Source organism: Sylvia atricapilla, chromosome 5 (assembly GCF_009819655.1).
Source record: "Sylvia atricapilla isolate bSylAtr1 chromosome 5, bSylAtr1.pri, whole genome shotgun sequence".
Lineage (NCBI taxonomy): Eukaryota > Metazoa > Chordata > Aves > Passeriformes > Sylviidae > Sylvia > Sylvia atricapilla.
Window position 1 is genome coordinate 64,840,472 of NC_089144.1, and position 26,842 is coordinate 64,867,313.

General features: G+C 39.3%; 1 protein-coding gene across 1 annotated transcript in view; it reads left to right on the plus strand.

Moving 5' to 3' along the window:
* Positions 1 to 26,842, plus strand: part of GUCY2C (guanylate cyclase 2C) — a 45,183-nt gene that overhangs the window by 6,476 nt on the left and 11,865 nt on the right. Inside the window, exons 5-18 of the mRNA XM_066319842.1 lie at positions 1,146 to 1,267; positions 2,128 to 2,224; positions 5,118 to 5,247; positions 6,497 to 6,632; positions 8,394 to 8,479; positions 8,883 to 8,994; positions 12,318 to 12,399; positions 14,585 to 14,690; positions 15,218 to 15,280; positions 15,830 to 15,901; positions 16,834 to 16,938; positions 18,116 to 18,202; positions 22,294 to 22,426; positions 24,518 to 24,655. Of these exons, the coding sequence (XP_066175939.1) occupies positions 1,146 to 1,267; positions 2,128 to 2,224; positions 5,118 to 5,247; positions 6,497 to 6,632; positions 8,394 to 8,479; positions 8,883 to 8,994; positions 12,318 to 12,399; positions 14,585 to 14,690; positions 15,218 to 15,280; positions 15,830 to 15,901; positions 16,834 to 16,938; positions 18,116 to 18,202; positions 22,294 to 22,426; positions 24,518 to 24,655 (1,469 nt within the window). The remainder of the gene's footprint in view (positions 1 to 1,145; positions 1,268 to 2,127; positions 2,225 to 5,117; positions 5,248 to 6,496; positions 6,633 to 8,393; positions 8,480 to 8,882; positions 8,995 to 12,317; positions 12,400 to 14,584; positions 14,691 to 15,217; positions 15,281 to 15,829; positions 15,902 to 16,833; positions 16,939 to 18,115; positions 18,203 to 22,293; positions 22,427 to 24,517; positions 24,656 to 26,842) is intronic.

Genomic DNA, 26,842 nt, shown 5'->3' on the forward strand with positions numbered 1-26,842 from the left:
CACTTTTTTTAATGCTTCTGACCAGGACCTTCTTTATGACTTCAGAATTGTTCAAGCTCCTTTATTGTTGCATTAACAATAATAAAAAAAAAAAATTGTATCTCTGCCCCCTTTTCATCCTGATTTAGTTGTAACAATGCACCTTATCCTGCCTTAATAGAAACCGTCAACATGAAGGTTTTTGAAGTCTAATTTTAAAAGATCCATTTTCTCTAAAGCACAAGTATTACAGCATGAGCTAATTGTTTTTTACATATACATATAAAAATAAGTGAGTACCCACAGTTATAGCAAAACTATGTTATGTTTCAACTATGTATATGTCTCTGTAGATTAATGGTTAATGATTCTGTTACTGAAAGAAAAAAAAACGGAAAAAAAAGGAAGCGAAAGTTATTTAGTAGCTCATTGGACTGAGATCTCAGTGCTGGTAGATCAAAGGTTATGTGTTTTGAAAACAATGGGAGTTCTTTTGGTTTTCCCTCTGTATTAATTTTATTTCAGATAGAGTAGTTCTTTCTCAGAAATAACATTTTGAAGCAAGAGTAGAATTCAGGAGCTGACTGTTCTTTCTTAATCACTTGAGAAACTTTACTTGCTTGCTTTTTTTGTTGAGCTCATTTTCCCCTTCAAGTTCTAACTGATTCTGTATAAGTTTTTTGTTGCTGCTTTTCTTCCTTTATTTCTCTCACAGTCAGGGTATATGTGTAGTTTTTATCTCAGTTCTTTCTGTAGTTCCTGTTTAGTCTTTTGAACCTTCACATGTACCTTCTTACATTACCACTGATGTCTTAAATAGCAAAGCTTCCTGGCTGTGCCTCACTGTTCATCTCACTTCCTGCAATTTTCTCATATCCCTGATTTTTTTCTTTTCCTTAATTGTTAATGTCTTATTACATCATTGCATTTTCCAAATCCATGCTTTGTACAACCATGCTCAAATACCTCTGGTTGATTTTCCAAGCATTTCTGCATCTTTCATGCCATGTATTGATTCTTTCACTTTTATTGCTGCAGAAAAGGTTTCACACCAGCTTATAAACACTCTTGTGTGCTTTGAACAGCTTATCATTATGGTTGATTTAGGAAAATGTGAGGAGTTAGCGATTTCCTGACAAATTTCCTGATTTGCTCCCTTGTGCCAGGTACATGAATGCTTTAGATGCTGGAATCACAGAGTTCTCTGAAAAACTCAAGTTCAAGGATATTTTAAGAACTCCGGAGCTACTTAAAAAAACCGTGAAAAATCCAAACCGGAAAAGCAATGGTAAGGAGGGGTTGAGGCTGCACTGTCCCTGCAAGTCAGTTGCTTTTCCAAGGAAATCCAAACCCACCCCTCAGTTAGGTTATAGGGAAAGCCTTTCACCAGAAATGGTGGAAACAATGATATACCATTTTACATGGATGTAAAGATAAAATGGCCCAAAGTTCCTAGATTCCTCTCTTCATCCTCATGTAATCTGGAGGAATATCCTGGTTGCAGAGAACTTTTAGGGTAAATTATCCCATCCAGGCACAAGCTCTTTTTTGTAAGAAATCCAGGGATCACAATTTCTCTAAGGAGGGCTTTAAATACTATAAGAATATAGATACTGCAAGCCCTCTATCTCATTCATGTGTTTGCAGCCCTGGTACATTTATGGACCTCATTTTGCCATCAAGGGGCACTTCTGGGAATGATTCACCTAAACTAGAAAAAAGAAATAATAAATACCTAATCTTCTCCTTAGACTAAGCACCTGGCATCAGCAGGCCAAGTGAATGTGAGAGTAAGAAAGCTATTGAAACCATTACTTGAAGGCCATTTAACCTAGAAATGTTCATAATAGAGTAGCTGTTATGGCACCACAACTCCTAATGCTTATTTGGGTGAGATAATGGTAGTGCTCTGGTGCAATCAGACAGAAAATAGTACAGGTGTTGAAGCACCTTTTACTACTACTTGCCCTGAGATATCCTGGTTTTACTGCATAGAGGCTGCAGCCCTGTGCCTGGGCCCCAGTACAGCACAGATAATGTGCCTTAGCCCAGAGCTGCTCTACTGCCTGCCACTCAGACATGGGAAATCAGGCAAACATCTTGTCTGTAAATCTCACCAATCTGTCTCCATTTTTGCCCATCCTGTAGTGATCATCATGTGTGGCTCTCCAGAGGACATCAGCACAGACCTAGGGGCGGAGAAGGTGGATAATGACATTGTTATCATCCTGATAGATCTCTTCAAGTAAAGTATCACCTTTGCTTTTTCTTCTTTTCTCTGCAGTTTGCTGATGGATACAGATAATGGAAATAGTCTGAGTGGAACTGTTTTGTTGAAGAAATGCTCTTTCACAAAATGTTTTCTATTGCCACCTTTCCTCCCATCTTGCCATTTATGTAACGTGCATAGTGTTTAATTCATGGTACATCCTCTACAAAATCCATTTTGGTTCATATGATATTTTTCTAAGGCAGTGACAGAACAGGTAGGTTTAATGTTGTCCTATGGGCTCCTCAGTGCAGGAAACCATGAAGGAAGCACAGAGTCCAAAGTCAGAATGGTCATGACATATGGTTCATTTGAGATATGGAACATTTTTCATACACTCTACCCAACCAGACAATTACATAAATAGGACTTATTTTTTCTAGACTTCACTTATTCAAATTTTAAATTATTTATGTGATGCAACTGTTCTCCCAGTTTATAACTCATGCACTTCATAACCATCTCTTCAACATCTTTATAATCATAGAAGCATAGCTTCTCAGAGAAGTTTCTTAGTATACAACCTAGGTTTTCTATTGTTTAATTTCCTCTTACTATTACTAATTACAAAACCCTTTATAGAAGACATCTGACATAAATTGGCCTTACCAATGGTATCCTCAAAGGCCTTGGCTGTACGAGGACTGAGAGCTGATCTCTGGCCCTAAATCTATGTGACACAGCAGAGATTACATCTGTACAACTAAGTTTAGATACCTAAACTATGTGTTTTTTGGGTATAGCACTAGTTGTCATAGCAAGTCACAGTCTGGGAGAAAGTTAATTGCCTGGGGCAGTGCTGGTGGTGTGGATGGATGGATGGATGGATGGATGGATGGATGGATGGATGGATGGATGGATGGATGGAGGAAGGGATGGATGGATGGATGGATGGATGGAGGGATGGATGGATGGATGGGTGGAGGGATGGATGGACAGATGGGTGGAGGATGGATGGATGGGTGGGTGGATAGATGGATGGATGCATGCATGCATGATCGCAAGGCAAATGTGTGTGCCCCTGTCTTGATGTTACTTACTTCATTGTTGGTGTAGCAAAAAGATTACATGAACTTCTAGGGCCAGTGGGACTTCCCAGCTCTTGTGTCTAAAGCTGACCATAACAGGTCAGTTCTGAGAAACTCTGGGTAATGACTTCAGAGATTTAAACTTTGGTTCCAAACTGGATCCTATTCAGGTTTCAACAGGATCTTCTCTATCCTGTATGCTTTCAGCTTCACCATATCTATTTTTCAGAAGTGCCTCCAACAGCTTTCAGCGTTCCAAAATTTTGTCCAGGCACTAGAAATGCCCATTTGCTTTTTCTGAGACAACTAGCCTCAACTCCTGTTTCTTGGCAAATGCACAATGGGAGCTATGTATGTGAGTGCTTTAACACTGGTGCTGTAGGTACAATTGTTGTGTTACAATAGGTGAGGGTGATTAGGGGATTCTTTGCTGTGATATGCATCTTTCTGATATACCCAGCTGCCTCAGGCTGTTATATATGCTGCCCTTCTTAAACTTTCTATAGACCCCTTATTCTGCTGAGTATCTCAAATTACATTATTCTTAGAAAAAACAAAGTACAGACAGCTGTATTAGATGAAAACTCAAGTAGGAGGGAGAGTAGGCAAAGTCCAACACTTCTACAGGAATGAAGTGCCTCTGAAAAAGTGATAGATTTAAATTTTGTTCATCTCTGAGCTGTCTGGCAAGCAGGACACAAGCACAGTCTTTAAGCCTCCCTCAAAAGAGGTGGGATGCTGGAGGATTATCCAGTCTGGTGGAGTCTAATGAGGTTTTCTTTCCAACTGTTCAGTCCAAGTTCAGGCTAGTTCAGTCCAAGCCTGGATGAAAATCACTTTGAAATTCTTTAGGGTGAAAAGTGCATTGTAAAAGTCATAAGGTTCAGGGAAATGCAGGGACAGGGCTCTGGTGTCAGAATCCAATCACATGGCCATGGAGCAGAGCCTATGGTCTCCAAAAAGCCTTAATACAGTACTGACTGTACTGTACAGTCAGTAGTGACAGACAAAATAGAAGGATGATCAAACATGAATAACAAGAAAAGACTCCTATGATTTATTTTATTTCTATCAATCTAGCCATAGCAATGACAGATGCTGCCAGTTGACGCTAATACCTATTGCTATATTCTTCTTTAACATGTGAATCTGGTGGTGGCCAGTCTGTGAAGCACTTCCTGATGGCCTGTCAGGGTGATGAAGCCAAAGATGATACCTGAAAGCTACATCTTCTGCTTGTTTTAGCAGTTTTCAAGTTGACACAGTTTCCTCTGATTTTCCTATCTCACTCAATTAAACAAGTGAATCAATAATCTGCCCTATGCACTTCTGTGATTGTTTTATTCCCTCCTGCTAAATGCTTGTAGTGCAACTCCTGATGTGCTTAATTCTAGCAGGAAATATCAAAATTAGAGGAACAAGCAAAAAGAGTGCAGAAGAGCTCAGAAACAGGAACAGTAATATGAAGAAACTGTGATTGCAATATTGTGGATTCCAAGGAGAAACTGAATTTTAATAAATGTAAACTCTGCTTGAAAAAAAAGAGGAAATAAAGAAGAAAGACAACAAACAGTTACAATAATAACAGTGGTTCACAACAACCTTTGAGTATCAGATTGGCAGATCTCCTTAATATTACCTTTTAATATATTTAGGCACAAAAGCTGGCATCAGGCAATTAATGATACAAAGAGTTGTGTGCATGATGAAATTTTATTTTTAGAAGTACTGTTTCAGCCTGTTAAATAACAGTGCTGTTGGGAACAGGAGAATGATTCTGTCATGGATACCACTGACCCTGTTGTTCAGTGTTCCTGGGGTTCTTGTGCTTTGCTTTGCAGTAATGTGTACTTCAAGAAGAACATCTCAGCTGATTACATGCACCATGTACTTGTCCTGACTCTGCCACCAGCTAATTACAGCTACAATACTGTAATTAGAGACTACATAGAGATGGAGGACAACATCCTGGTAAGAACACTATTTTTTATCTGATTACTGCATTCAGTTCATTCCGGTCCATGTATGAGGAAATGAAAACTAAAAATGCAGCTGTAACCATCCCGTCATGCTTCTAAGCTGATATTTCCTTATATTACTGCAGGATGGAATTTTGTCCTGATGAAACTATATCAAAATATAGTATCATAAGGCAAATCTGCAGGCTGTCATATTCCTGCTTTGTGAAGTTCAGCTCAAACTTTTAATTTGTCCTGCACATGTCATATTCACGGAGCGTAAGGGAGACTTAAAAAAACCCACATGCTTTTTCCGCTTCACATCTGAGTGACATTTTACATGTAGCTGCAAGGCATCACTCAAAAAAGATCTGTAAGTGTAATTGAGATATGAGCATGGAAAGTTCAGAACTAATAGTTGTTGACTACTTTGTCTGTGCAGATATGTCTAAGAGATGACAACCATTGCAGTTTCTTTCCAGTGGTTTTCCAGATAAGCTTCAAAAAACAAGAACCCTTTTTTTCCCCCTGTAGGAAATAAGTGTTTTTTTTTTTTTTTTATTTCCAGAAAAGCAGAACCTATGAAAAAGCTGTGTTTGTTTAGTGAAACTGATACTCCTGCCATCTGGCAAGGAATCAGGCCCTTCATGTAGAGTTCTTCCCAGGATTTGTGGCTTTGAGCTCCAGCTCTCCAACAGGCAGCCTGAAGCTTCTGGCTAGATTTAGAGGGCTCCTAAGTCCCCCAGTCTGGGCTCAATGCTTTTTGGGTGCCAGCTCTATGGCAGGCTGCTGGAAATTCTGGCACAGCTCCTTGCCCCTGAGCTGTGGCCACCAGGAAGCCCAAACTTGCTGGCACCACACTGAACTACCTGCACAGAAACTCTAATCCAAAGCCAGGGTCTTTGGAACACACTGAGCAAAAACTACCAAGAACCCGCAGTGCAGGATTTCTTGAATCCTTAGCACCAGGATCAGCATGACAGATTGGCCTCTTTTAAGTTTTCAGCAAGGCCTCTTTACATTGGCCTCTTTAAAATTTTCAGCACCTTCCTGTCTTCACATATCAAAAATATATTTTGTTTACCTTTCTTTTTCGAAATGAGAACACTCATGTGGCATTGGCCATTTACTCACTCAGTATTAAGCAGATTCTGGTCTTCCATGCTAGAGTTTCTGCCAAATGGAGCCAATCAAAGTTATTATAGCTTTATGACAGAAACGTGAACTTACAGACAGCCATTTTTTATTTTCTTTTGTTCTAGATGGAAGATGACTTTCTTGCTGGCTATTTTAATGCAGTGTTGCTGTTTGGACATAGTCTCAAGAAATTTGTCGTCTCCCAGAGCCCAGTGTCACCTCACAGTTTAATCAATGAATTTCGAAATACCACTTTTGAAGGTAAAAAAAAAAAAGGCCATCCTCTGCAGGGTTCACTAAACTGATGAGGGGAAAGAAATCTGATTTTAAACACTGTTAGGATAAGTCACTTCTACACTACACAAGTCCAGGCCTTTCAATGAGTTTCATTCCCAGAATATATAAATTTCTTTATATGTAATTTCTACAAGGATGTTATGTTCAGTATTTGATGTTCAAAATTCCTCTGAAGTCACTTGGCTGAGCTTTAATGAAGTAGTTTCAACCTTTTCCAGTTTACAAAGCCACATAGGCCTGGGTACCTGCAGTGTGGGTGTAGGCCAGCTGACAGTGGGTTGGCTCTACTTGGTCAACTTTCTTGTTCCTCTCACAGGTTGTCTAGCACTGGTGGGCTTTTGTTTTGTAGGCCCTGGGCTTAAAATCACAGAATTCAATCATTAGGAAAAGACAGAGGCAAAACTTACACAAAGAAGTGAAAACATTATCTCTTTGGGAGTATAATCCCAGTTGTTGCTTCACATCAGAGATCTGTACCAAAATGATGACTGAAAGTTTTGTGTATATGTCCTACCTACATTCAGCAAATACGTGTGTAGAAGTTTACCAGATTTTCCTAAGATAGGAAAGGCTGCAGGCTTATCTTTGCCTTAGCCATGGTATCCAATACCTAGCAAAATATAGTTCACTAATTCCTCCTGGGGACAGCATCCCTTTCTGAATATCAGTAAACTCAGCTCTTCAGTTTAAGGTTGAAAGTTAAGTTGCACAAACATTTTTACTCATCCAAAATACAGCACTGTAATACTTGCCATAATTTATATGTTTAGTTAAAAAAAAAATCCTAGAAATGATAGGTATTGAATCACCTTCATTCTTTCTTGTGATGGAGTCTGCTACAGTAGGGATTTCATACAATAATTATTTTGATATTAAGAAGGTGGACCATGAAAAAGTTAGTATCAGTTTTTGAGGTGAAAAGGGAGAAGGTAATTGCTGAACTAAAATAATGCTGATACGGAACTTAGGAGAAATAAAACAAGTCAGCAGCAGCAGCAGCAAAAGGACAATTTGAAACTGATCAAAAAAAATCCTCCTATAAAAAAAAGGGGAAAATGAAGGTGAGACTTTCATGAGTGGTGGATATTGGCTAAGCTTGTGCTCATGTTGAGACAACTGACTTCATGGGAGCAAAGTCAAGCTGTGCTGAGGGATTTGGGAAGTTCCACCTTAAAATTCTTATAATGTGCAGCACAGTCAATTTCACAATGTGCACATTTGCTGGCATACAGAGAGAGGTGGCTAAAGGCAAAAAAAACCCAAAACATGGTTAAAACATAATTAGAGGTTTCAAAAGAGTAAAGAAAATGCTTGTATTTCCTTTATTGTTGATAGACTCAAACTGCAGGTGGAAACAGACTATTTTGCTTCTCACTTCCAAAGTGGTCTCTTCAAGGGAAGTGACGCCAACATTCTTGGTTATGCTGAAGAAATCTGACAAGTGTATTTTCCTATAGCTAGAGGGGGACTTTCATCTTCAATGCTTGAACTTCAAATGTATTGAACTTCAATGTCAGTTCAATACATTTTATTGGATTTTGTAGAGAAAGTGTAGTGTGATGTTAAAAGAGAAGTACACCACACTGAGCTGATACATATCTAGCATGTCCATGAAGAAGATAAGTATCCTAAGTATCAGAAACCCTTTTATTTATCCCATCCTTCCTGCCCTATATTTGTGCTTCTCAAAATGCAAGCCCTCTGACTAATTCCTTGTGTCTGCAGGTGTAGTTGGTCCTGTGACTCTAGATGAATTTGGAGACATTGATACCAATCTGACTGTGCTGTACACATCACAGACTGCAAATTATGTATGTATGTCCAGGGTGCAACTGTTCAACCTTATATATAAAAGGAGAAACAAAATGCCCTGTACTATTTCATAAGAATGACGAAAATAACTACAGCAGGAGTGGTGGAGTGCCAAGGCTGGGTATGCATGCCAGAAGGAGGTCATGTGAGGTGTGCTGGAGACTGACAGGATTGGTGTAATCTGGTGATACAGTAAATGAATTGCAGCTGGTATTTTGTGGGATTGGTAAATTTATTTTCAGAGAGAGGGGAGGAGTAAGAAAGAATATGGCAGCCAAACCACTGTAGCAGGAAAATTAATTTGAGTTTGGGCAATACATTTATTGAAGGTAGTCTGAAGCATGGGACAAAAGAGGGTGAACACAGTTGCTGACTGCATTTCTTCCCTCCTCCCATCTGTAGTTCAAACCTCTTCTGTATTTCAACACTCAAAGCAATAAGACACGCGAGGCGACTAACAGTCCGGATTTTATCTGGAAGAACCACAAGCTGCCCAGTGATACTCCAGGCACTGGTGAGACACCCATTGAACCTACCACCTACCTCTTTGAAGACAAGTCACAGTCCTGTGATCCAGCATGCTACCTTCACACTGCTCCCCAGCCAGTGATGCCAGGAGCTGGCTGCACAACAGCATCTTTCCTTCTCTTGCCTCATTCCCCCATGTTCTCTGCGTCCAGTCCAGTTTTTAGCCTTTATTTCTATTTAGGTGCTGATACTAAGTCTCTCAAAAACTCGATACTGTACCAGTGATTATGGGGAATACCATGGGGTATTTCAGAAGTCACCCTGGAAGAAATAATCTTCACTAGAAGGTGGTAGTGGTTGGAACTGCTTGAAAGACTGTTCAGGAAAGGCAGCAGAATTATGTTTATGATGAGTTATCTGACTCTGCGTTTCTGTATCTGATGGAGTATAGTGGCTTCTGCTTGACGCTTTATCCTTCTTGTAGGGAGCTGGGGAGAGGACACAGCACTGTGCAGGTTCAGGGTGCTTCTCTGGAGGAGTCTCTGAGAAGAACTGATGCTCTGAAGAAATATCATGGGAAACTAGATTGCAGCTCTATTTACACCCAAACTAACAAATTTAAAGTCTCAGAAATCACCACCTCCTTTCCTTTCGAGTTTTTGGTGATTCCTGGATACAATGGATGAAGTCCCTTGTTATTCAGCATAGCAGAATACAGCCTTGTCAGTCTGATCAGTCTGTGATTGTTTCCCCCTCTAAGACTGCTGCCACATGGTGATTGGCAATGGAAGGACCTATGCTTCAGGATACGATATGCAGAATAAAAATTATCGCAGTGGCAGTTATTGCAAGGGTTAGTGCACAGCGGGTTAGTGTTCATCTGACTCATTCCATCAGTGAGAATCCAGAGATGTCGCTGTTAAAAGTCTCTGCTGAAGGCTTCCCATTCCTTTGCTGTACTGCTTGCCTCCATTAGGGAATAGGCAAAGCATAACTGGAGAGGTAAACACCTTCTGCTAACGAAGAGCCCATTCACAGGAAGGTGGAAAATGTATTCAAATATTTTTATTCCCCAGTAAAGTAAATCAGATGCCCTCAAATTAGGCTTTATCCCTCACAAGAGAGGCAGGAGTAGTGGTTAATTGCCAGGGAACATGGGAGTTACCAGGAGGAGGAGAAGCTTTGAAAATACTCAAGTTAGTTCTGGGAGGAGAAGAGTGATTTCAGTGGAGCTTTCGTTTTTCATCTCTGGTCAAATCTCTGGTCTCCCTTGGTATGGCCATGAGTGCCATCTGTGCAGAGACAGCAACACTGCACACATTAGCCACAGGGTCTCCCTGTACCAGCTCCATGAGCTCTGTGGTTTCTGGCTCCTGTCCTCTTGATCCGGTCCCGTTTAAGAATCCATCCCTTGAGCCCCACAACATGCTGTTTTATCAGTGGATCTGAAATACCTTTCAATTATTCCCTTTGGTATGTCTTTGTTTGAAGCTGCTGCACAAGGAGAAAAAAAAAGAGAATTGCAGAAAGCCAATGTCTACAAATGTCAGTAGCTTAACATCTACTGCTTATCTGAAGATTATCTGTCACTGTGACCAAGACATACTAAACTAAAGTAAAACTGCTTCCCAAAAGCATTTGATTATTTTGTTTTCACATTTTAAAAAAATAAGCTTTCCTTTAATGTGATCCTAAATAAATATATCCCCCCAAAAAGGAGAATGGTCAAAGTTTAAGTAATCACTGTGCCTTGCTAAAGCCAGTCAAAACTTGCCAACCTGGAATATCTTTTTTTTCTCCAGGTAGGTGAACAGCGCAGACAACCAGACCCCTGTTCTTTCCTAAGCTGTAACTGAGAACAGCTGACCCCAGTTCTGCTGCCTACCTTCCTCCTAGTATTCAGTGAACAAAACGGGGATTCACCCATATTTCCCCCTTATTCATAAAGTTTTAATCCTCATTCTAAACATGGCTAAGGTCATTCTTCAATACACAAACGTTTCTGGTTCCAGAAGACCAGTTAATATGTGAGGCACTCTCCCTCTGCCTGTTGTAAGACTAAGAACCAGAAGGTGGTAGCAGAACCTCAGGAAATAGAAATTACAGTCCAACAGCACTCCCATGGGAAACTATAATCTGCTTATTGAAGCTGCATGCCACAATTCACAAATCTTGAAGTTTCAGACAATTTTCATGCAAAATGTATTTGCCCATTCTCATTTACCTCTCATTTTATAGTGGTGACTTAACTTGTGGAGGAAAGCAATAGTACTGATGGTTTTCATCAGAGAGCATCAGACTAATACTAAATTACCATGAGGCCCTTAGACTGATGAACATACTGAAAGAAGGTGGAGAGAAGTGATAGCCAGAACAAGAAAAATCAAAGCAGAAATCTGGGTCCAAAATCCAGAGGAGTTCATAAACTCAATCCTATGTCAGATGCAGGCACAAAAATTGGTATGTTGAAAATCTGTCCTCAATTGTTACTTGATTCTGAAGGTTGCTAGTGTGTGTAAACTTGATTTTTATTTATTTACTAATTTTTACACTTGATCACTTTTTCTGTGTGCCTTCATTTCTGTTTCTGGGCACAGACAGAAGTATATTAGCCTCAGTAAGGCTGAATAATTTAGCTCTTTTACAGTCCTTAATCAACATGGCAATCTACAAAACCTGATTCTCCTCTGCCTTTTTTGCCCGAGACACTTCCTCAGTAAAGTAGGTACACCGTAGACATGTGACCACCAGATGCAGCTCTGTGTTAATGGCCTGTCACTCTTCAAAGGAAGTTGGTGGCTGCCAGCAGCTTTCCTTCCCAGTACCCCTGAGATCTAAGAACAGACCCAAGAGAGACTTCAGTTTCCTTTTCCACAGTAAGGCAATCAACATTAAAACCTTTGTCAGTTCCCAGCCTTGTTCATGCTGTCTGCCTGCTCAGGATTAGAACCCTTGTGTGCTCTCTATGATTTTCAAACTGTTTGGCTCCTGGCAGCTTCCAAGAACACTTTACTGGCTTTGTGCTGCCACCAGATTAATTTCCCTCTATAGCATATTAATTTCCTACTGTAGAGGAATGGTGCTCTACAGCACCATTGCCTGGGTGTCCCTACAGATTTCCCACGCCTCAGGTGGGGATGTAAGACTGCACTGCTCTGGGTCGTGCTTCATCCCACAATGAAAGAGGCAAGTGTCATCCCAAGGTGCTGGACTTTACCAAAGCCTCTCTATTTCGATGTGACCAAAAAGTATCCTTGGTCAGCTACTGTTATTTGCATGTGTGTGTGTGAGGGTAATTTCTTAAATACAATATTGTTTTTCAGCATCCTCCATGAAGTTGTTTATCTTTCATTTTTTTGTTTTCTGCAGGCCCACAAGTCTTGACTATTGCTGTCTTTACGCTTGCGGGAATTGTGATTCTGGTTCTGTTCATCTCTTTGCTGATCCTAAGGTACCAACCCCTTTGGCTTTCTGTGTGTTTGTCCTTGAACAGTTTTCCCACTAGGACAATGCCTTTGATCTCTCCTTGAGGAGCCATTCATTAGCTTACCTTATATACCCATGTGGTTGGCCCTAGTGTGAACTCTTAGGTATATGCCAAATAGTGCTTGCATCCTTGGTGCTGTTATGACAGGTTAATAATCAAGGGAGAAGATGCAGCAAGGCTCAGTGTTCTTGCATCTGCTAAAAAGCTCTGATTACTACACATACAAGGAAATATAAGTCTCAGACCAATCTTCAGAATTTTTCCACTTTTACTACCCATCTTTGGCGTTCTTGGGATTCACTTATATTTCTTTCATGCATTGGTGACATAAAAGTTCAGTGTAGAAGGTGGTATTTCCCTTGAGACACTGTAGGAGTAAAAACACCATGAGGTTTTGGTGTTTTCATTGCATGGATCCATGCCTTCAACTCAGTCCAACACCCTGCATAAAAATTTTTCTAATGGCTTGGCATTTCAAGTCCAGATTTATCATTATGGAAAAAGCAGAAATAGAAATCATTGATGCCTCATTTTGATGGAAGAAATCCCACCACAGTTCCAAAGTATAAGAATTTCTTTAATCTTAAAGAAAATTATCTTACCTGTGCATCCTTTTTCTGTCTATATCTTTGTTTTATATCAGAGAACTTCAGAAGAAGTAAGAAAATCATATCTTAAGAAAGATTTATTAGAAACAGATGCTACTCAGGCTCTCTTATTTTGAGTAGTCCAATATGCCTTGATAACTAAAACAAAGGAAAAGTCAAAGATACAGATACACAACTCTTACATATCCGGTTGTATTCAAGACAACTGGAGCTAATCATTGTCACATCTAAGCACTAACATATAAACAGACAGTAAAGTTTGCAACGCCTATGAAAATTAATAAACAAAAGTCTGGACTTGTAAAAGATTCTATACTTTTCCATATTTGCAAATGCATAAAATCTAAAGATGTTTAGATGACTAGGTTATTAGTGTATACATATCATTGTGATATTCCCAAGCATCAAATATAGAAGAGATTTCTGAGATTTATTTTAGACTAAAACTTGCCCTTTTAGGGTCAAAATAACAGCAAACTTCTCAAATATAATTGCTACCAATGATTGTCCCCTAACAAACAAAGAAGAAGAGAAATTCCTACGAAAATAAAAAAGCCTTATTGTTCATTCTTTATCTCTTTAAGTTTCTAGGACACTTGAACTATTCCACAGCTACCTGTGAAGTTCTCACTACAAAGTAAAAAGTCTAAGTCCTGAGAAACATATAGTTAAATATTAGACCTAGTAGATTTTAATTCAGTTTGGAATGTTCTTTATCACCAGCTGATACCAGTTAGAACTGTAGTACATGCAGACATACCTTACAAGGTAGAACAGAGAAAAACAGTTCTTACTGCAATTGTTGGTCTTCTTTTTCTCGTGCAAATATGTGCTAAAAATGTAGTGAACAAGGGAATATTTGTGTTGCTAGTCAATAGCATGGGTTCTGCCATTTGGAGCATTTGTCAGCAGTCATCAGTGTGTTAGGATTCTCCTGAAAGCTCTCCAGTCAATCCTGTGCGTTTTTTTAGCAGAGGAAGGGCTTGCACAAGTAAGGAGATAGTTGGATGCATTGTCAAGGACTCTGCCCTCATTTTTACAAAATGTGTAGAATACACGGGACACCCACAAAAAGGCACCTCATCACTCAACACCTCCTCTCCTGGCATTGTTTCACAGGAGTCTTACTATCCACTGTTGACGGCAGGACTTCCTTTGGCTTGCATATATTTCTGGGGCCTCTTTTCCAAGTACATTTAATAACATGGAGGAGAAAACTATATAAAATCCAGAATGGCCCTTTATGCTTTAAATTTTTCTGACCACCCCTTGAGACACTGGCAGTTGCCTAGCAGTTGTTGTGCTAAATCTGTTCTGTTCTGCTACAGAATGAATGAGCATTTAGGCTTTCCCTAGGAGAACTAAAGAGTCTCCTCAAACTAAAAATCTGGAGGAGAGCCACAGGGTTTGTGCTCAAGTCTCATCAACCTGCAACACCATCCTTGTGTCATCCTGACACTAGATGCTTCCTTGTCCTAATCTCCTGTTGAGAGTTTTGGTTCACTGGTAGGATATTCTGAAAGACTTCTCTTGTTCTTCAGGAAGTACAGGAGAGATAATGAGCGCCGGTGGAAGAAGTGGTCCCATATACCTCCTGAGGAAATCTTGCCTCTGGAGACCAGTGAGACAAGTCATGTTAGTTTGAAGGTAAGAGAAGCACACTACCCAAAGCTGGGTCTTGGATTCTCTCTCCTAAAGACAATCAGTGCTGGAGTTTTGACATTTTCTGACTACAGCACCCTATGGCTCTGGTAGGACTAGGACTTGTTAACCTTTTTTTTTTCTTTTTTTTTTTTCTTTTTTTTTAATTAAAAAAAAAAATTAACCCACATTTGCTGTATTGAAGAAATAGAGATTATTCCCAATCTATTGCTCCCTAACAGAATATACCTGTTCAGATCAGTAAAACTCATTTTATGATGGGGGAATGGGCTGGGTATTGATTTCACGGTGCTTTGTTATGCCTCTGTAATGCCCAAGAGCATGAAAACAGCAGTTGGAGGGCCTGGGAGTGGCATGGATGTCCCACACCTCCTGCGGCATGTAGTGACCCTCCCTAGAGAGAGAGGTTTATGCTTCTCTGCCTGGCATACAGAGTCATTACTCATCTCTCTGGACCTGTCAGGTGGGGAGTAGGTGATAATTCCAAGTTAATGATTCTTTTTTGTTCTCAGATTGATGAAGATAAGAGACGTGACACTAGCCAGAGACTTCGACAGGGCAAGTATGACAAGAAGGTAATCTGACTGCAGTGTCCGTGCTCCCTTCTTCACCTTTAGGAGGGCCCTTTTTAGGAGGAGGTTATTCTGACTCCCCGAGCTTGCAAAATGGTTTGCTCTTATGGAAGGAGTAAGCCATTTCTTCCCTATCAGCTGCTTTGTACTTTGTTTACTGTCAGAAGGCTAAATATTAGACTCCATGAACCCCTTGCCTAGCAGCACAGAAGCATAAACACAGGGACCAGAAATCTGATACATTTTGGTATTGAATAGGTGAATAGGTTATTGGAGGACAGACATTTACATGGCAATTCTTGTGCATCCAGTAGAGGTGTCTGCCTGATTGAGGTATATTCTTGTTAAAATCTGCACAACTGATAGATCTAAATGCTTTGCAGAAAATATCGCTCCAGTACTTATTAGCTGATTAACTGAAACTCCAACAGTGAGGCAGTAGGCAGGTGTTTCTGAAGTATTTCTTTTGTATGGATGTTTCTTGGAAAAGAAATATGAGTTGCTGTTGTACTAAACCTATGATTTTTTTCCCCACTGGTATTTTTCCTTCAGGTGGTGATCCTAAAGGATCTCAAAAACAGTGATGGTAATTTCTCAGAGAAGCAAAAAATAGAACTGAACAAGGTAACTGTTGCACATAGGAACTGGACACAGCAGGGTGGGATGGAGTCTGTGAGAGAAGTAATTGCTTTCCACTGTCAACACCAACAGCCATATGTTTGTGTGTGTTTGTGAGGTGGACAGGTAATGAGTTCCCCAAAGGATATTGTTTGATGAACTTTATCTTTGTTATGTGATCTCATCACCACTTTAGAGTTTGATTTGTGTGCCAGTCAAGCTGAGGATGAATGAAGTAATTCATGGGGGCCTTACTAAATTTTTATAGCTGATGCTAAAAGGCAGTCGACTCTTTTGGCTCATATCATACTAATTCATCAGTAGTGGAATGTTGTAGTTAGATCTTATTATTGAATGCCAATTGCAGATCTTTAAATATAAGTTACTCTCTACTGACTGCTGCATACAGACTCTTTCAACAAGGGAGATTCATTTGGCTGCAGTACTGCATCTTTTTTTTGAATGGTTTTCCTTTTACACAACACTGCTATATGCAAATTCAATTAACTCTAAAAATCCCTCAAAGTAAACTACAGTTGTCTATTTAAATGGACAAACTCCATAATATTGTGCAGCATCATTAAATTTTTATTACTTGCCCATTTACTTACTGATGCACAACATTCTGTCACACATAATGGCTATTCTGGTCAGCTGGAAGGTTTGATAGAGAGGCAGTAATAGATACTACAGTGGGCTCTGGAATTAACTTGCAGTATCCAAGAGCAACCACTCTTATCTCCCTCATCCAGAAGGCTCTGTAATGACCAATGTCTTCAAATATTTCACTCAGTCCCTTAGTACACCCTGGTTTAAGGGGAAGTCATACATCTTACCAGGTACTGAGATAAAAAACCATGTCACACAAATATCCATGTCCTGTGTTTCTGTACTAAAAATGATTGCTTTTAAAAACAGATTAAATGTCTCTGCTCTAGTTGCTACAGATTGATTATTACAACCTGACCAAGTTCTATGGTACTGTGAAGATAGACACCATGATCTTCGGGGTGATTGAATACTGCGAAAGAGGATCTCTGCGGGTAAAGAATGTTACCTCTTTCTACCCCCAAATGATCAAATTTCAAAGTAAGAAAAGAAATCCCCATCACTGTGTCTTTGACCCTCATGCAGCAGCCATGGACTGGGCAAGTGGTGGCAGGGTTTTTTCCTTTTTAAGTTTCCTCTCCCATGTTTGGTTGTCTCCATCCCTCCCTAGGTGCTGCTGTTGCTTTGATGGTTCTCAGCAGCAAGAGGACGAGGTGAGGTGGAGCCAAGGAAAAGTACAGGCTCAGGCCACAGCAACAGCCAGTGCTTGTATTGTGTCCCCTATTGGAAGCATATAGGATATAACTTTCTCTTCATTTTCCAAGCTGTAGCTGTTGTCTCTGCTGATGTGCTTGTGTACCACAGAGTGTGCAAGGACAGAAAAAAAGAGTATATTTCATATTAGTAAGGAAAAACAATGGCAAGTTCTGCATTATAAGGGAAAACAACCCTTAATTTTTGTTTATAAAAAGAAATGGTAAATTGATGCCGGCAAAAGGATGGAAAGACTTATAGTTTATTACTACCAATATTATTTCAGTGTCAATCATGAAATGATAATCATCAGCTCTTCTGAGGGTATATATTGTCTCTGCTTCTGTGATCACACAAAAACTGTCATCAATAGCAGTGGTCTCTGGAACAAACTCACAGCAAGGCAGCAAAATAATTGTTCTCTCTCTAAGTTATTTTCTAGTAAACTGGCACACTCATGGAAGTTTACTTGTATCAGTGGATGCCATAGTGGCTGAAACAACAGTAAATGACTGGCAGGCAAAGATAAAGCAACAGTTAACTTTGAACTTGTAAGGCTAGCAGTAAATAGGTAGGAAATGGACTGTGAGCACAAAACATGGAAAATCCTCTCCCCCTTACTCTTGCAAAACTTGACCGTTTGTTTCTCAGCTATTTTGTGTTAGTAAAGACTTGTCTGGATGACTAAATTCACAACCTGTTTTTAATTGCAGAAATGCTTCTTTTCTGTAGTCCCCACTTTTCTAGCTCTGTGTAAACTTCATATATATTTAACAATCCCTATTTTTTCCAGTCAACTTCTGTTCTAGTGCATATACTCTCTATAAAAAGGAAAGTTGCTGGTTGAAAGGCATGCAATTTGTATACCCATATCTCATCTTCTGCTTTTTCCCTGAAAAACTTTTCTTCCCTTGACAGGATGTTTTAAATGATAAAATATCCTACCCTGATGGCACATTCATGGACTGGGAATTTAAGATCTCTGTCTTGTATGATATTGCCAAGGTAAGTGGACTGCTGACAGTGCAATGTAAATCAACCTGTCCTGTCTTGCAAAACTGATCCTCTGAGGAGTGTAGCTCTCAAGGTCTTCTTCTTTCTTAGAGCTGTATGCCCTGCCAGTCTTATCTCCTCTGGGAACAGGTATCTGAGGCAGAAGCCAGTGGCTTTTAGACTGAAGGAGGAAATAGGGTCCAGAACTAGCTTGGGGCTATTTATAAATAAATGAATGAAGTACACCCCAAAGAAATGTGGCCCACAGATCAGAGAGTTACAATTCTGCTGACCAGTGGCTCTGATAAGTAGGTCTTATGCAGTCACAAGCTCTGCAAAACACACTTTGTGGTCTCAGGTAAAACATACAGAACAAAATTGTATTTTTTCAAATCACAGAATTATTCTGATTTATATCCAGAGATGGGACCAACTTTTTCTAAACAAACTGTTTATGTACTGTCCTGATTTTTTCACTAGATTGAGAAACTCTAGTTTCTCACTACAGCTAACCATTTCAAGCAGTTTGAGAGGGAAAAAATTAATCTTGTACAGAAATGAAGGCTGGTTTTCAGTAGCTTTTAGCAGATCTTTGCTTTTTAGGTCCTTGTGGTAGGAAAAATCAATATACACAGTAAAGGAAATTCTGTTCTACATTAGAGAGTTCTAACTGTATAGCTAGTAGGTAAGGACCCTTTGTAATTCACTGGTATAATAATTCATTATACTTCTATAGATAATGTAGAGAATCACCTCTGTCTTTTGCTAGTGCTCAGCTGTTCTCCTCTTCCTATTGCTGGTTTGCAGTCAGATGGTCCTCCTGTTTCCCTACATGAACCAGTTCAGATTTGGTCTCCATGATGAATGACTCCACTGTGTCTGTTCTAAAGAGACATTGAAAATCTTGTGCTTTATTAAAGCCTCCTTAATCCAAACTGTCACAGTTTGTTGGCCTTGTTAATGACTTTCAAGTTCAGTTAACATTCAGATAAAGTTTCATTTTAAATAGCAGCAGAGGAGTTTCCCTTCCTCCTTAAAACATATCGAAACCTAGGGTATTTTTTTGACCCTTTGCAGTTCACCTTCAGATGTTTCCTTAGAAAATAAGGATACTCTCTCTGTTTATGAGGAAAGAGAACTCCCAGTCTGTCTGATGGGGGTGACCAAATGCCCAGTGATTGCATTCGTACTGAGACTTCACAGCCAGTCATTTGCTGCACCATTGGTAAAGGGGATGTGGCATCTGAGGATGGATTGGCACACAGCATCTGTTATGTGGAATGGCTCCTGAGCATTATTAGCTGTGTTAGTAGAGATGGTTCACAAACAATTCATGAAAACTTGGATGTACCTAGGAATATCAGGAAAATTACTGTCGTTTGGATGATCTGACAACCTCTCCTATTCCTTGACTTGATACTGTGGTGAAGTTTCTGGGACCTACACATTACCATGAAACTCTATTATTGCTTTTTCCAAATCATATCTTCTAAACCTCCAAGCACCCTGTCTGTATTTACTTGAATGGCTTCTCTTTTTAAAGAAGTAATTTCATGGCCTCTCAACTCCAGTTTGTCTCATCTCAGTATCTATCCTTTTCAAGTCCAGCCACAGCTCTCCAGGCTGTTAAAATACCTATGACCAGATGCAGCAGTTGCTTTGCCTTCCTTTTGAGATCCTTTTTCCTCTCCACACCACCACTTTTGTACACTCTGCTTTTACTAAACAGTCCCCATACTATGCTTGCATGAGAAGCTGCTGCATTTGTTTCTGAACAAAGGTTGGGTTACTTGTGTTCCCTGGTGCAAACTGCCAAGTGATGACTATTCTTGGAGTAGTCTCTAGTTCAATAGAGAAGGTGGGGTGGCCAAAGGGGAAGCCCTAAATGTACTCTGTTTACTTCCCCCCACCCTCACCTTTTCTTTCTTTTTTGTTATCATAGCTGCCTCTAGGATTGATGGGACCACCTTGTAGCTACATGGATTTGGCCATGTGACAAAAGAGCTCTGATGAAAAGTCTGATGAGAGGGAATTGCAGTAATCAAGCCTTGTAGTTATTAGTGCATACACTGTTGTTGCAATACTATTTATTAAATAAGTGGCTACTGCAGGATATTGTGCAATAGATTGTAATATTCTTGCATTGTGCCAGGAAAAACTTTGTCAGTCAGAACTAAACCTTTGCTCCAGACCAAAGGTTACAAGAATGCTCAAAAAATTGGAACTATTGTACTGAAAGTCATTATAAATTTTGAAAATCACTTTGGGTTTTTAATAGGTTCTGTGTTTTCAGGTAGGTGCATAGGATAGTGGGGAGGAAAGAGGAAAATTTTATCAGGTACATCTATAAGACCTTTGCCTCCAGAAATTGTTAACAAGAAAGCCTTGGGGTAAGGAAATCTAAATTACCTTTGCCTGTAATTTGATGCTGATACTAATTGGGAATTCTGCTGCAGTAATGGGAATGTTTTGTGGCTAATGAAAGCAGGAGCTGGAAGAAGGCGCTGCTGGAGGAAATAGGACCTAAAGCAGGCAAAACATCCTGGGTAGTGTCATCAGGGCTGCATGCTTAAAGCTGCTTAATCAAGAAATGTGTTCCTTTGGTATAGTGTGCACACAGTTTCTGTAAATTTGGCATGGTCTAGATAGGTCCAGGATAACCAGTCCAACAACATTCTCCAGAGATTGCATCTTTTGCAGGCTGCTTGTGTCTCAGACATACATCTGCTCTGCCCAAAACTCAGCTCATATCTCAGTAATCTCTTGTAGCATTTGCTGACCCATTCCCAGTTATGGGTAACCCAGTATTTGAAAAGAAAATCCAGCATGTCATACAGTGTATTCATGACCACATGGGCCGTGTAACCCTGATGAGATTCTATCTACAAAATTTAGTTATACAAAAGGATGAGCTATACATGTAGGAAGGAGCCCAAGTGGAAGATCATTCACAAAAGAAACTAAGCAGATATGACACACCTGTTCTAGCTTCCACAGGATATAGATTGCACTTCATATACTGAGCATGAGGAAAAGAGGACTATAGGAAGAAAAACAACCAGCAATAGGTTGTAAGTAGATGTGAGTTTAAGTAGTTCAGAAGAGTGAGATGAAACAGAATAAATAATAGGAAGAGGGTACAAATTAGCATACCTACTCCCTTCTTCAGTTGACACCCACTTAATAATGTTATTTTCCCTGCTGTGCCTCAGTGCTAGCCCCTTCTCATGTGTTGCATGGTATTTGAGTATCTTAGACTAAATCACATAATTTCAGAGGCGATGAGTAAAAAGGGGCAAGCTACACAACTCTGTAAGCCTATGTGTGTTGTGAGTCAGGAATGTGAATCTCAGGAAATAAAGATGAAACTGCATTGGACAGGCCTAATGCTCACTTCAAGTTTAGCTCGTGGATAGCTGGTATATATTGACTTATACAGTCAAAACCATAAACAGTCAGTTCTGTAGAGACCTTTATGAATCTAGTCTGGTCCTTTGTCTGATCTAAGCCCTAGTGCATCATCTGACACTCTGCACTGACTGCTCTGGAGCCCTCTGCTTTGCAGTTATAGAAACTGCTGCAAATGTTTCAAATAACATCTCTGGTGTACAGTGATCTTCAAAGAAGATTCAGACATAGGGAGCAATTCCTCTCACACCCCTTCTGTCTGTTGGATGAACGTGTAGTTAGAAGCACTTCTTTGTGTGACATTCCAAGAAATCTTTAGTAAATTTACCAAAAAACATTTACTGCAAGTGAAATTAAAACTGTTGTGGGAGGAAATACATTTCCTTAATTACTTGTGTTCTAATATTGACAAAACCAGATGCTATGTCAGATTGTTTTTAACTAAGAGAAAGGATGGCCTCCTATGACATGACCCACTTCCTCATTTCTTAACACTGACTATTCCTAAGACCTTGGAAAGTCTCCTTTGTAAAATAATAATATGAAAGGGAATTGTGATTTATGCATATCCATTGCAGATGAAGTCCATCTAATTACTTGCACAGATATTATGCTATATTCACACTCTTGTTGAGTATGGTAACATCTGAGAGTCTCACATGCAGTTGTACTTTCTCTTTTATCCTCAACCACAGGGGATGTCTTACCTGCACTCAAGCAAAACTGAAGTCCATGGTCGACTCAAATCCACAAATTGTGTAGTAGACAATCGCATGGTAGTGAAGATCACTGATTTTGGCTGTAATTCAATTCTGCCTCCAAGGAAAGGTAAAAAAATGCCCAGCTGGACTCTCCTTCATGGTTTCCAACTCAGTGGAATTTTCTTATCTTCACAGACCAGTAGGGTCTAATTATACCTTGTACACAGTACAAAACAATGCAACTTTGATTCATATTATAGCAGCTGTTATATTGTTTTAACTTAAATAACACAATGAAAGAAATTCTAGCAAGTAGTGAAAGAAATTAGGCAGTGTGAGAGGGAAAGGAAGGTGAATATTCAAGTTTTAGTTTAGAAAACAGATTTCACTTGTGATTGAGATGTAAGACACATTTTCAGTATCCTAGTCCTTTCATGCAAACAGCTCTTTTCAGCAGTAATACTGAAACTGTTTGAAGAAAAAAAGGAGTTAATTTACCATAAAACTTGTAATTTATTAGATACATGTGTTACCACAGTGCTCTGTGATATCATTTAAACATTAACAGGCATGATTGATAATCCTTGAAGGAATATTATATTGATATGTGATGATAACTCTGTTTCTTATTCCTGAGTTAGGAATCTAGTGATATATGCTAAACCAGATTGGAATAATATTAATAGCTTTTCTTTACATTTTCTATTCATCTCACATTCATAGAATATTTCTGGAAAATAGAACACTCATTTCTACTCATCTTTTCCTTCTTACTCGTTCTGGAGTGAAAATATGAGCCCATCTGAAATTATGTCATATGGATCTGTAGAGCAGAGCTTGGGGTATAATAAGCACAGCACTGTACTGTAACTGCAGCATATGACCTGAAAACAAACTGGTTGCAACTGGTTTGAAGAAAAATTTTACATTCAGACACAAACACACTCAAGAGTAGCAATAAGAACATTAAAATGGACTAAGAAAAGTGCACTGAACATAAAATGTTCTATTAATTCTTCATTTTACAATGTTAAAATTTTATATATTATTATTGTTATTATTATTATTGCATTGTAATGTGTTTATCTTTTATTGCTTGTAAGCAACTTTCAATCAAATTTCTGGTTACTCAGTCTATGTCCTTGAAGAAAACTCACTGTTTCACAAGAGATCCACAGATTCATTGTGGCTGGATGTTACAGCCTAATATCATAACACTGTCCTCAGGGTCACTGTGTTCAGGTCACTGTTATGGTATGTCACCAGCAGGTCACAGCTGTTGAATGGCAGCATTCTGGTTTTGAGGTACAGTGGTGCTCATTGCACTAGAAATACAGATTAATAATTGCTGTAGAAAGCAAGTAGTTATGAGCAGATAATACTATGTCAGGCTCAAAAGCACTTGAGAATTATTTCAGTAGCTTCATGATATCAAGGCCATTGTGAAATATTGCAGTCTTCTCATCAGACACTGTGTATAAAAACACCTTGCATCTCCCAGCTCAACAATTTATGGCTCAGGGTTTTTTTATTATAGCACTGATGTTGCCTCGAGTTTGCCTGCTTTTCACTGTTTGCATTTGTTCTCACACAGCTTCAAGTAACTATGTATATTTTTAGAAATTATCTATTGTTTACATATTTCTCCTCCCAGAGGAGAAATATGATTGATGGTGATGTTCACCAACGAGGTTGAAGAAGTGGCTACCTGTGTAGCCAATCTTGGCCTGCTTGTAAAACTGTATGTATGGAGTCAAAAAATAAAGTAGAGAGCTTTCCTGCTTCACCTCCTGCTGCCTGCTTCATCGTTTCATGTCTCTAGCAGTGACACACTGACATTCCTTGGTCTTATCCAGATGCATAGGCTATTTCTAAGAAGCCTGTGAAACATAGCTAAGAAAAGCAAGTTCATTCCCAATAAACATAACATTTCTGAAGGTGTCAGAGTCTGCATCTACAGTGGAAAATAGCAGGGTCAGCAAATCCCAGAAAACTGAAAACTACATCAGAGGCTTATCTAATCTGTATTGATGTCAGCTTCTCAAGAAAAATGCTAAAGTAGGAAATAACACAATACCAGTGGGCTCTGGATTGGATATGAAAAGAGCAAAAGGAAATGTCTTTATAGCCAGTGGATGGTCTGAGAAAAATCACCCTTTTGCAATTACTTTCCTCCTTTCCCTTTTACATTATCCCCCATCGCCATCTGGATCTTCAGACCTGTGGACAGCTCCTGAGCATCTCCGGCACGCTGATGTATCTCAGAAGGGTGATGTGTACAGCTATGGGATCATTGCCCAAGAAATCATCCTACGCAGAGAGACGTTCTACACCAGACACTGCCGGGACAACAGAGGTAATTCCAAAGATTTCTCCTTTATTGCAGCCTTCTGGGATGGTTGTAGCTGTAACTGGCCTATTCTCCATGTTTTGTGAAAGGCACTGTCTCTGATAACTGCTTGAACATCTGCTCCTTACTCTGTGTGGTGATTAAAGAGCCTGTTTGAAGGATCTCACTGTGGGGACAAGTGTCTCTACTTCTGTAAATAAAGTTTGCATTGAGTTTTCTTGCCCTTTCTGTTCCCTTCTCACCTGGAGCAAAGCATTACGAAGTTAACATTATACAACGCTGTCCACGCTTACTGTAACATTTAAAGGCTTCAAAGGTTTTTCTATTATGACTTGTAAACAACATGTAATATGCCATTTATTTTAGGCAGTATAAATCAGCATTGTCAAAACAGAACAACAAAAACTCAGCTGCATGACACAAGAACAGCTGGCATTTAAAAACTGGCAATTCAGACTTCATTCAAGGTGGTTATAATTAACTTTAGCAATTTAACGTCTGTCAGAAAACTCATCTCTTCCTGTAGTGCATCTGTTACGCTCTGTATTGTGCATTTTGTGACATTGTTTTTGAGTGGCTGTTGTGGTTTTAAGCCCAGCTGGAAATTTAGGACCATATAGCCACTTGCTCAACCCCTGCCTCTACCATCCTTCCCCCTGGTGGAATGAGGAGGAGAATCAAAGTAAAATTTATAGGTTGAGATAAGAACAGTTAAATAATTGAAAATAAAGTAAAATACAATTATAATGATAAATTACAGTAATAATTGATAATAAATGACAATAAATATGCTAACACTATAAATATTATAAATATCTAGAAATAAAAAGTATAATAAATATAATAGATATTTATTATTATAAATATAAAGTATAAGAAATAATATTATAATAAAAATGGAAAATCAAGGGATGAACAATGAAATTGCTCAGTACCTGCTGACCTATACAAGACTCCCCTTCCTGAACACAGATAATCTTCCCTTCCAGGTAACTCCCCCCAGTTTATATGCCAGGCATGATGTTCTTTGGTGGGGAATATCCCTTTGGTCAGTCTGGGTAACATGTACCAGTGATGCTCTCTCTCAGTTTCTTTTATGTACCCCCTCACAGGCAGAGGACCTGAGACAAATTTAAAAAAAAAAAAAAAAAAAAAAAGTCCTTGATTTAGGATAAATACAACTTAGCAAAATACCAAAACATCTAAGTGTTATCAACACCATTCTTATTCCAAATTCAAAACACAATACGCCAAATGTTTCTGAGAAAAAATTAACTACCCTAGCTAAATCCAGGACAATATCCACCCCTATCCAGCCCAGTCAATCCCAATTCCCAGAATCCAGGCATCATTATATACTAGAACTGGCAGAGAAACATGTGAGGGCTTGGGATTTTCCTAGTGACTAACAACAGTTACTAACAACTAATTCAGACATTGCCTTTACCTCTGAGTCATTCTGTTAGATCTGCCTCACATTTAAAACATCTAGAGCAGCAGCTCGACAGCCCAACAGATCTTTTACTGAGTCACATTTGGGAAAAATTTCTGGAGCATGTTCATCATCCTACATTATCACAAATCTGTGTTCATATTTGGGGAAACACAGTTTTTGACATCACCAACTCTACAATATAAATGTAGATCTAAATGAGATTAGAAATGGCTGTTCCCCGTAAAGCAAACTCTTCAGGACTCCATGCTTAATAAAAGGTAGAGAAAATAAAGCCTTTCTATTCCTATTCCTTGGGAAGAGGCAGGCACAGTCCTTTTGAATGCAAGAACTTTACAAATATTGCCAACATGGAGAAATTGCAATGCCTTACCTTGCTCACTTTGACTTGTAAAGCAAGTCCATAGCAAACTACATTCTTTTAACTGCCTATTGAGCAGTTGCAGCCTTTCTGTTTTGTGTTAATGGTTATTAAGTTAGCCTTAGACATAGTGTTTCCTGGCTTTTCTGAGATGTGGTGGTATCCTCACTGCTCTGCATTTGACTCTGCCTGTCACAGTGTCATAAACCTTGCTCCTTGTTTTATCTTTGACCTGTATCTTAACACTGTATTCTGTCCTTTTGGAAAGACTGTCCCTTTCAAACAGCATGAGGTTCATCCATGCAACTTAAAGAATTTGTAGCACCTAAGCTAGGTGCCTAACAGTACTTAAGTGATGGTGCTGGAGGTGGTTACATAT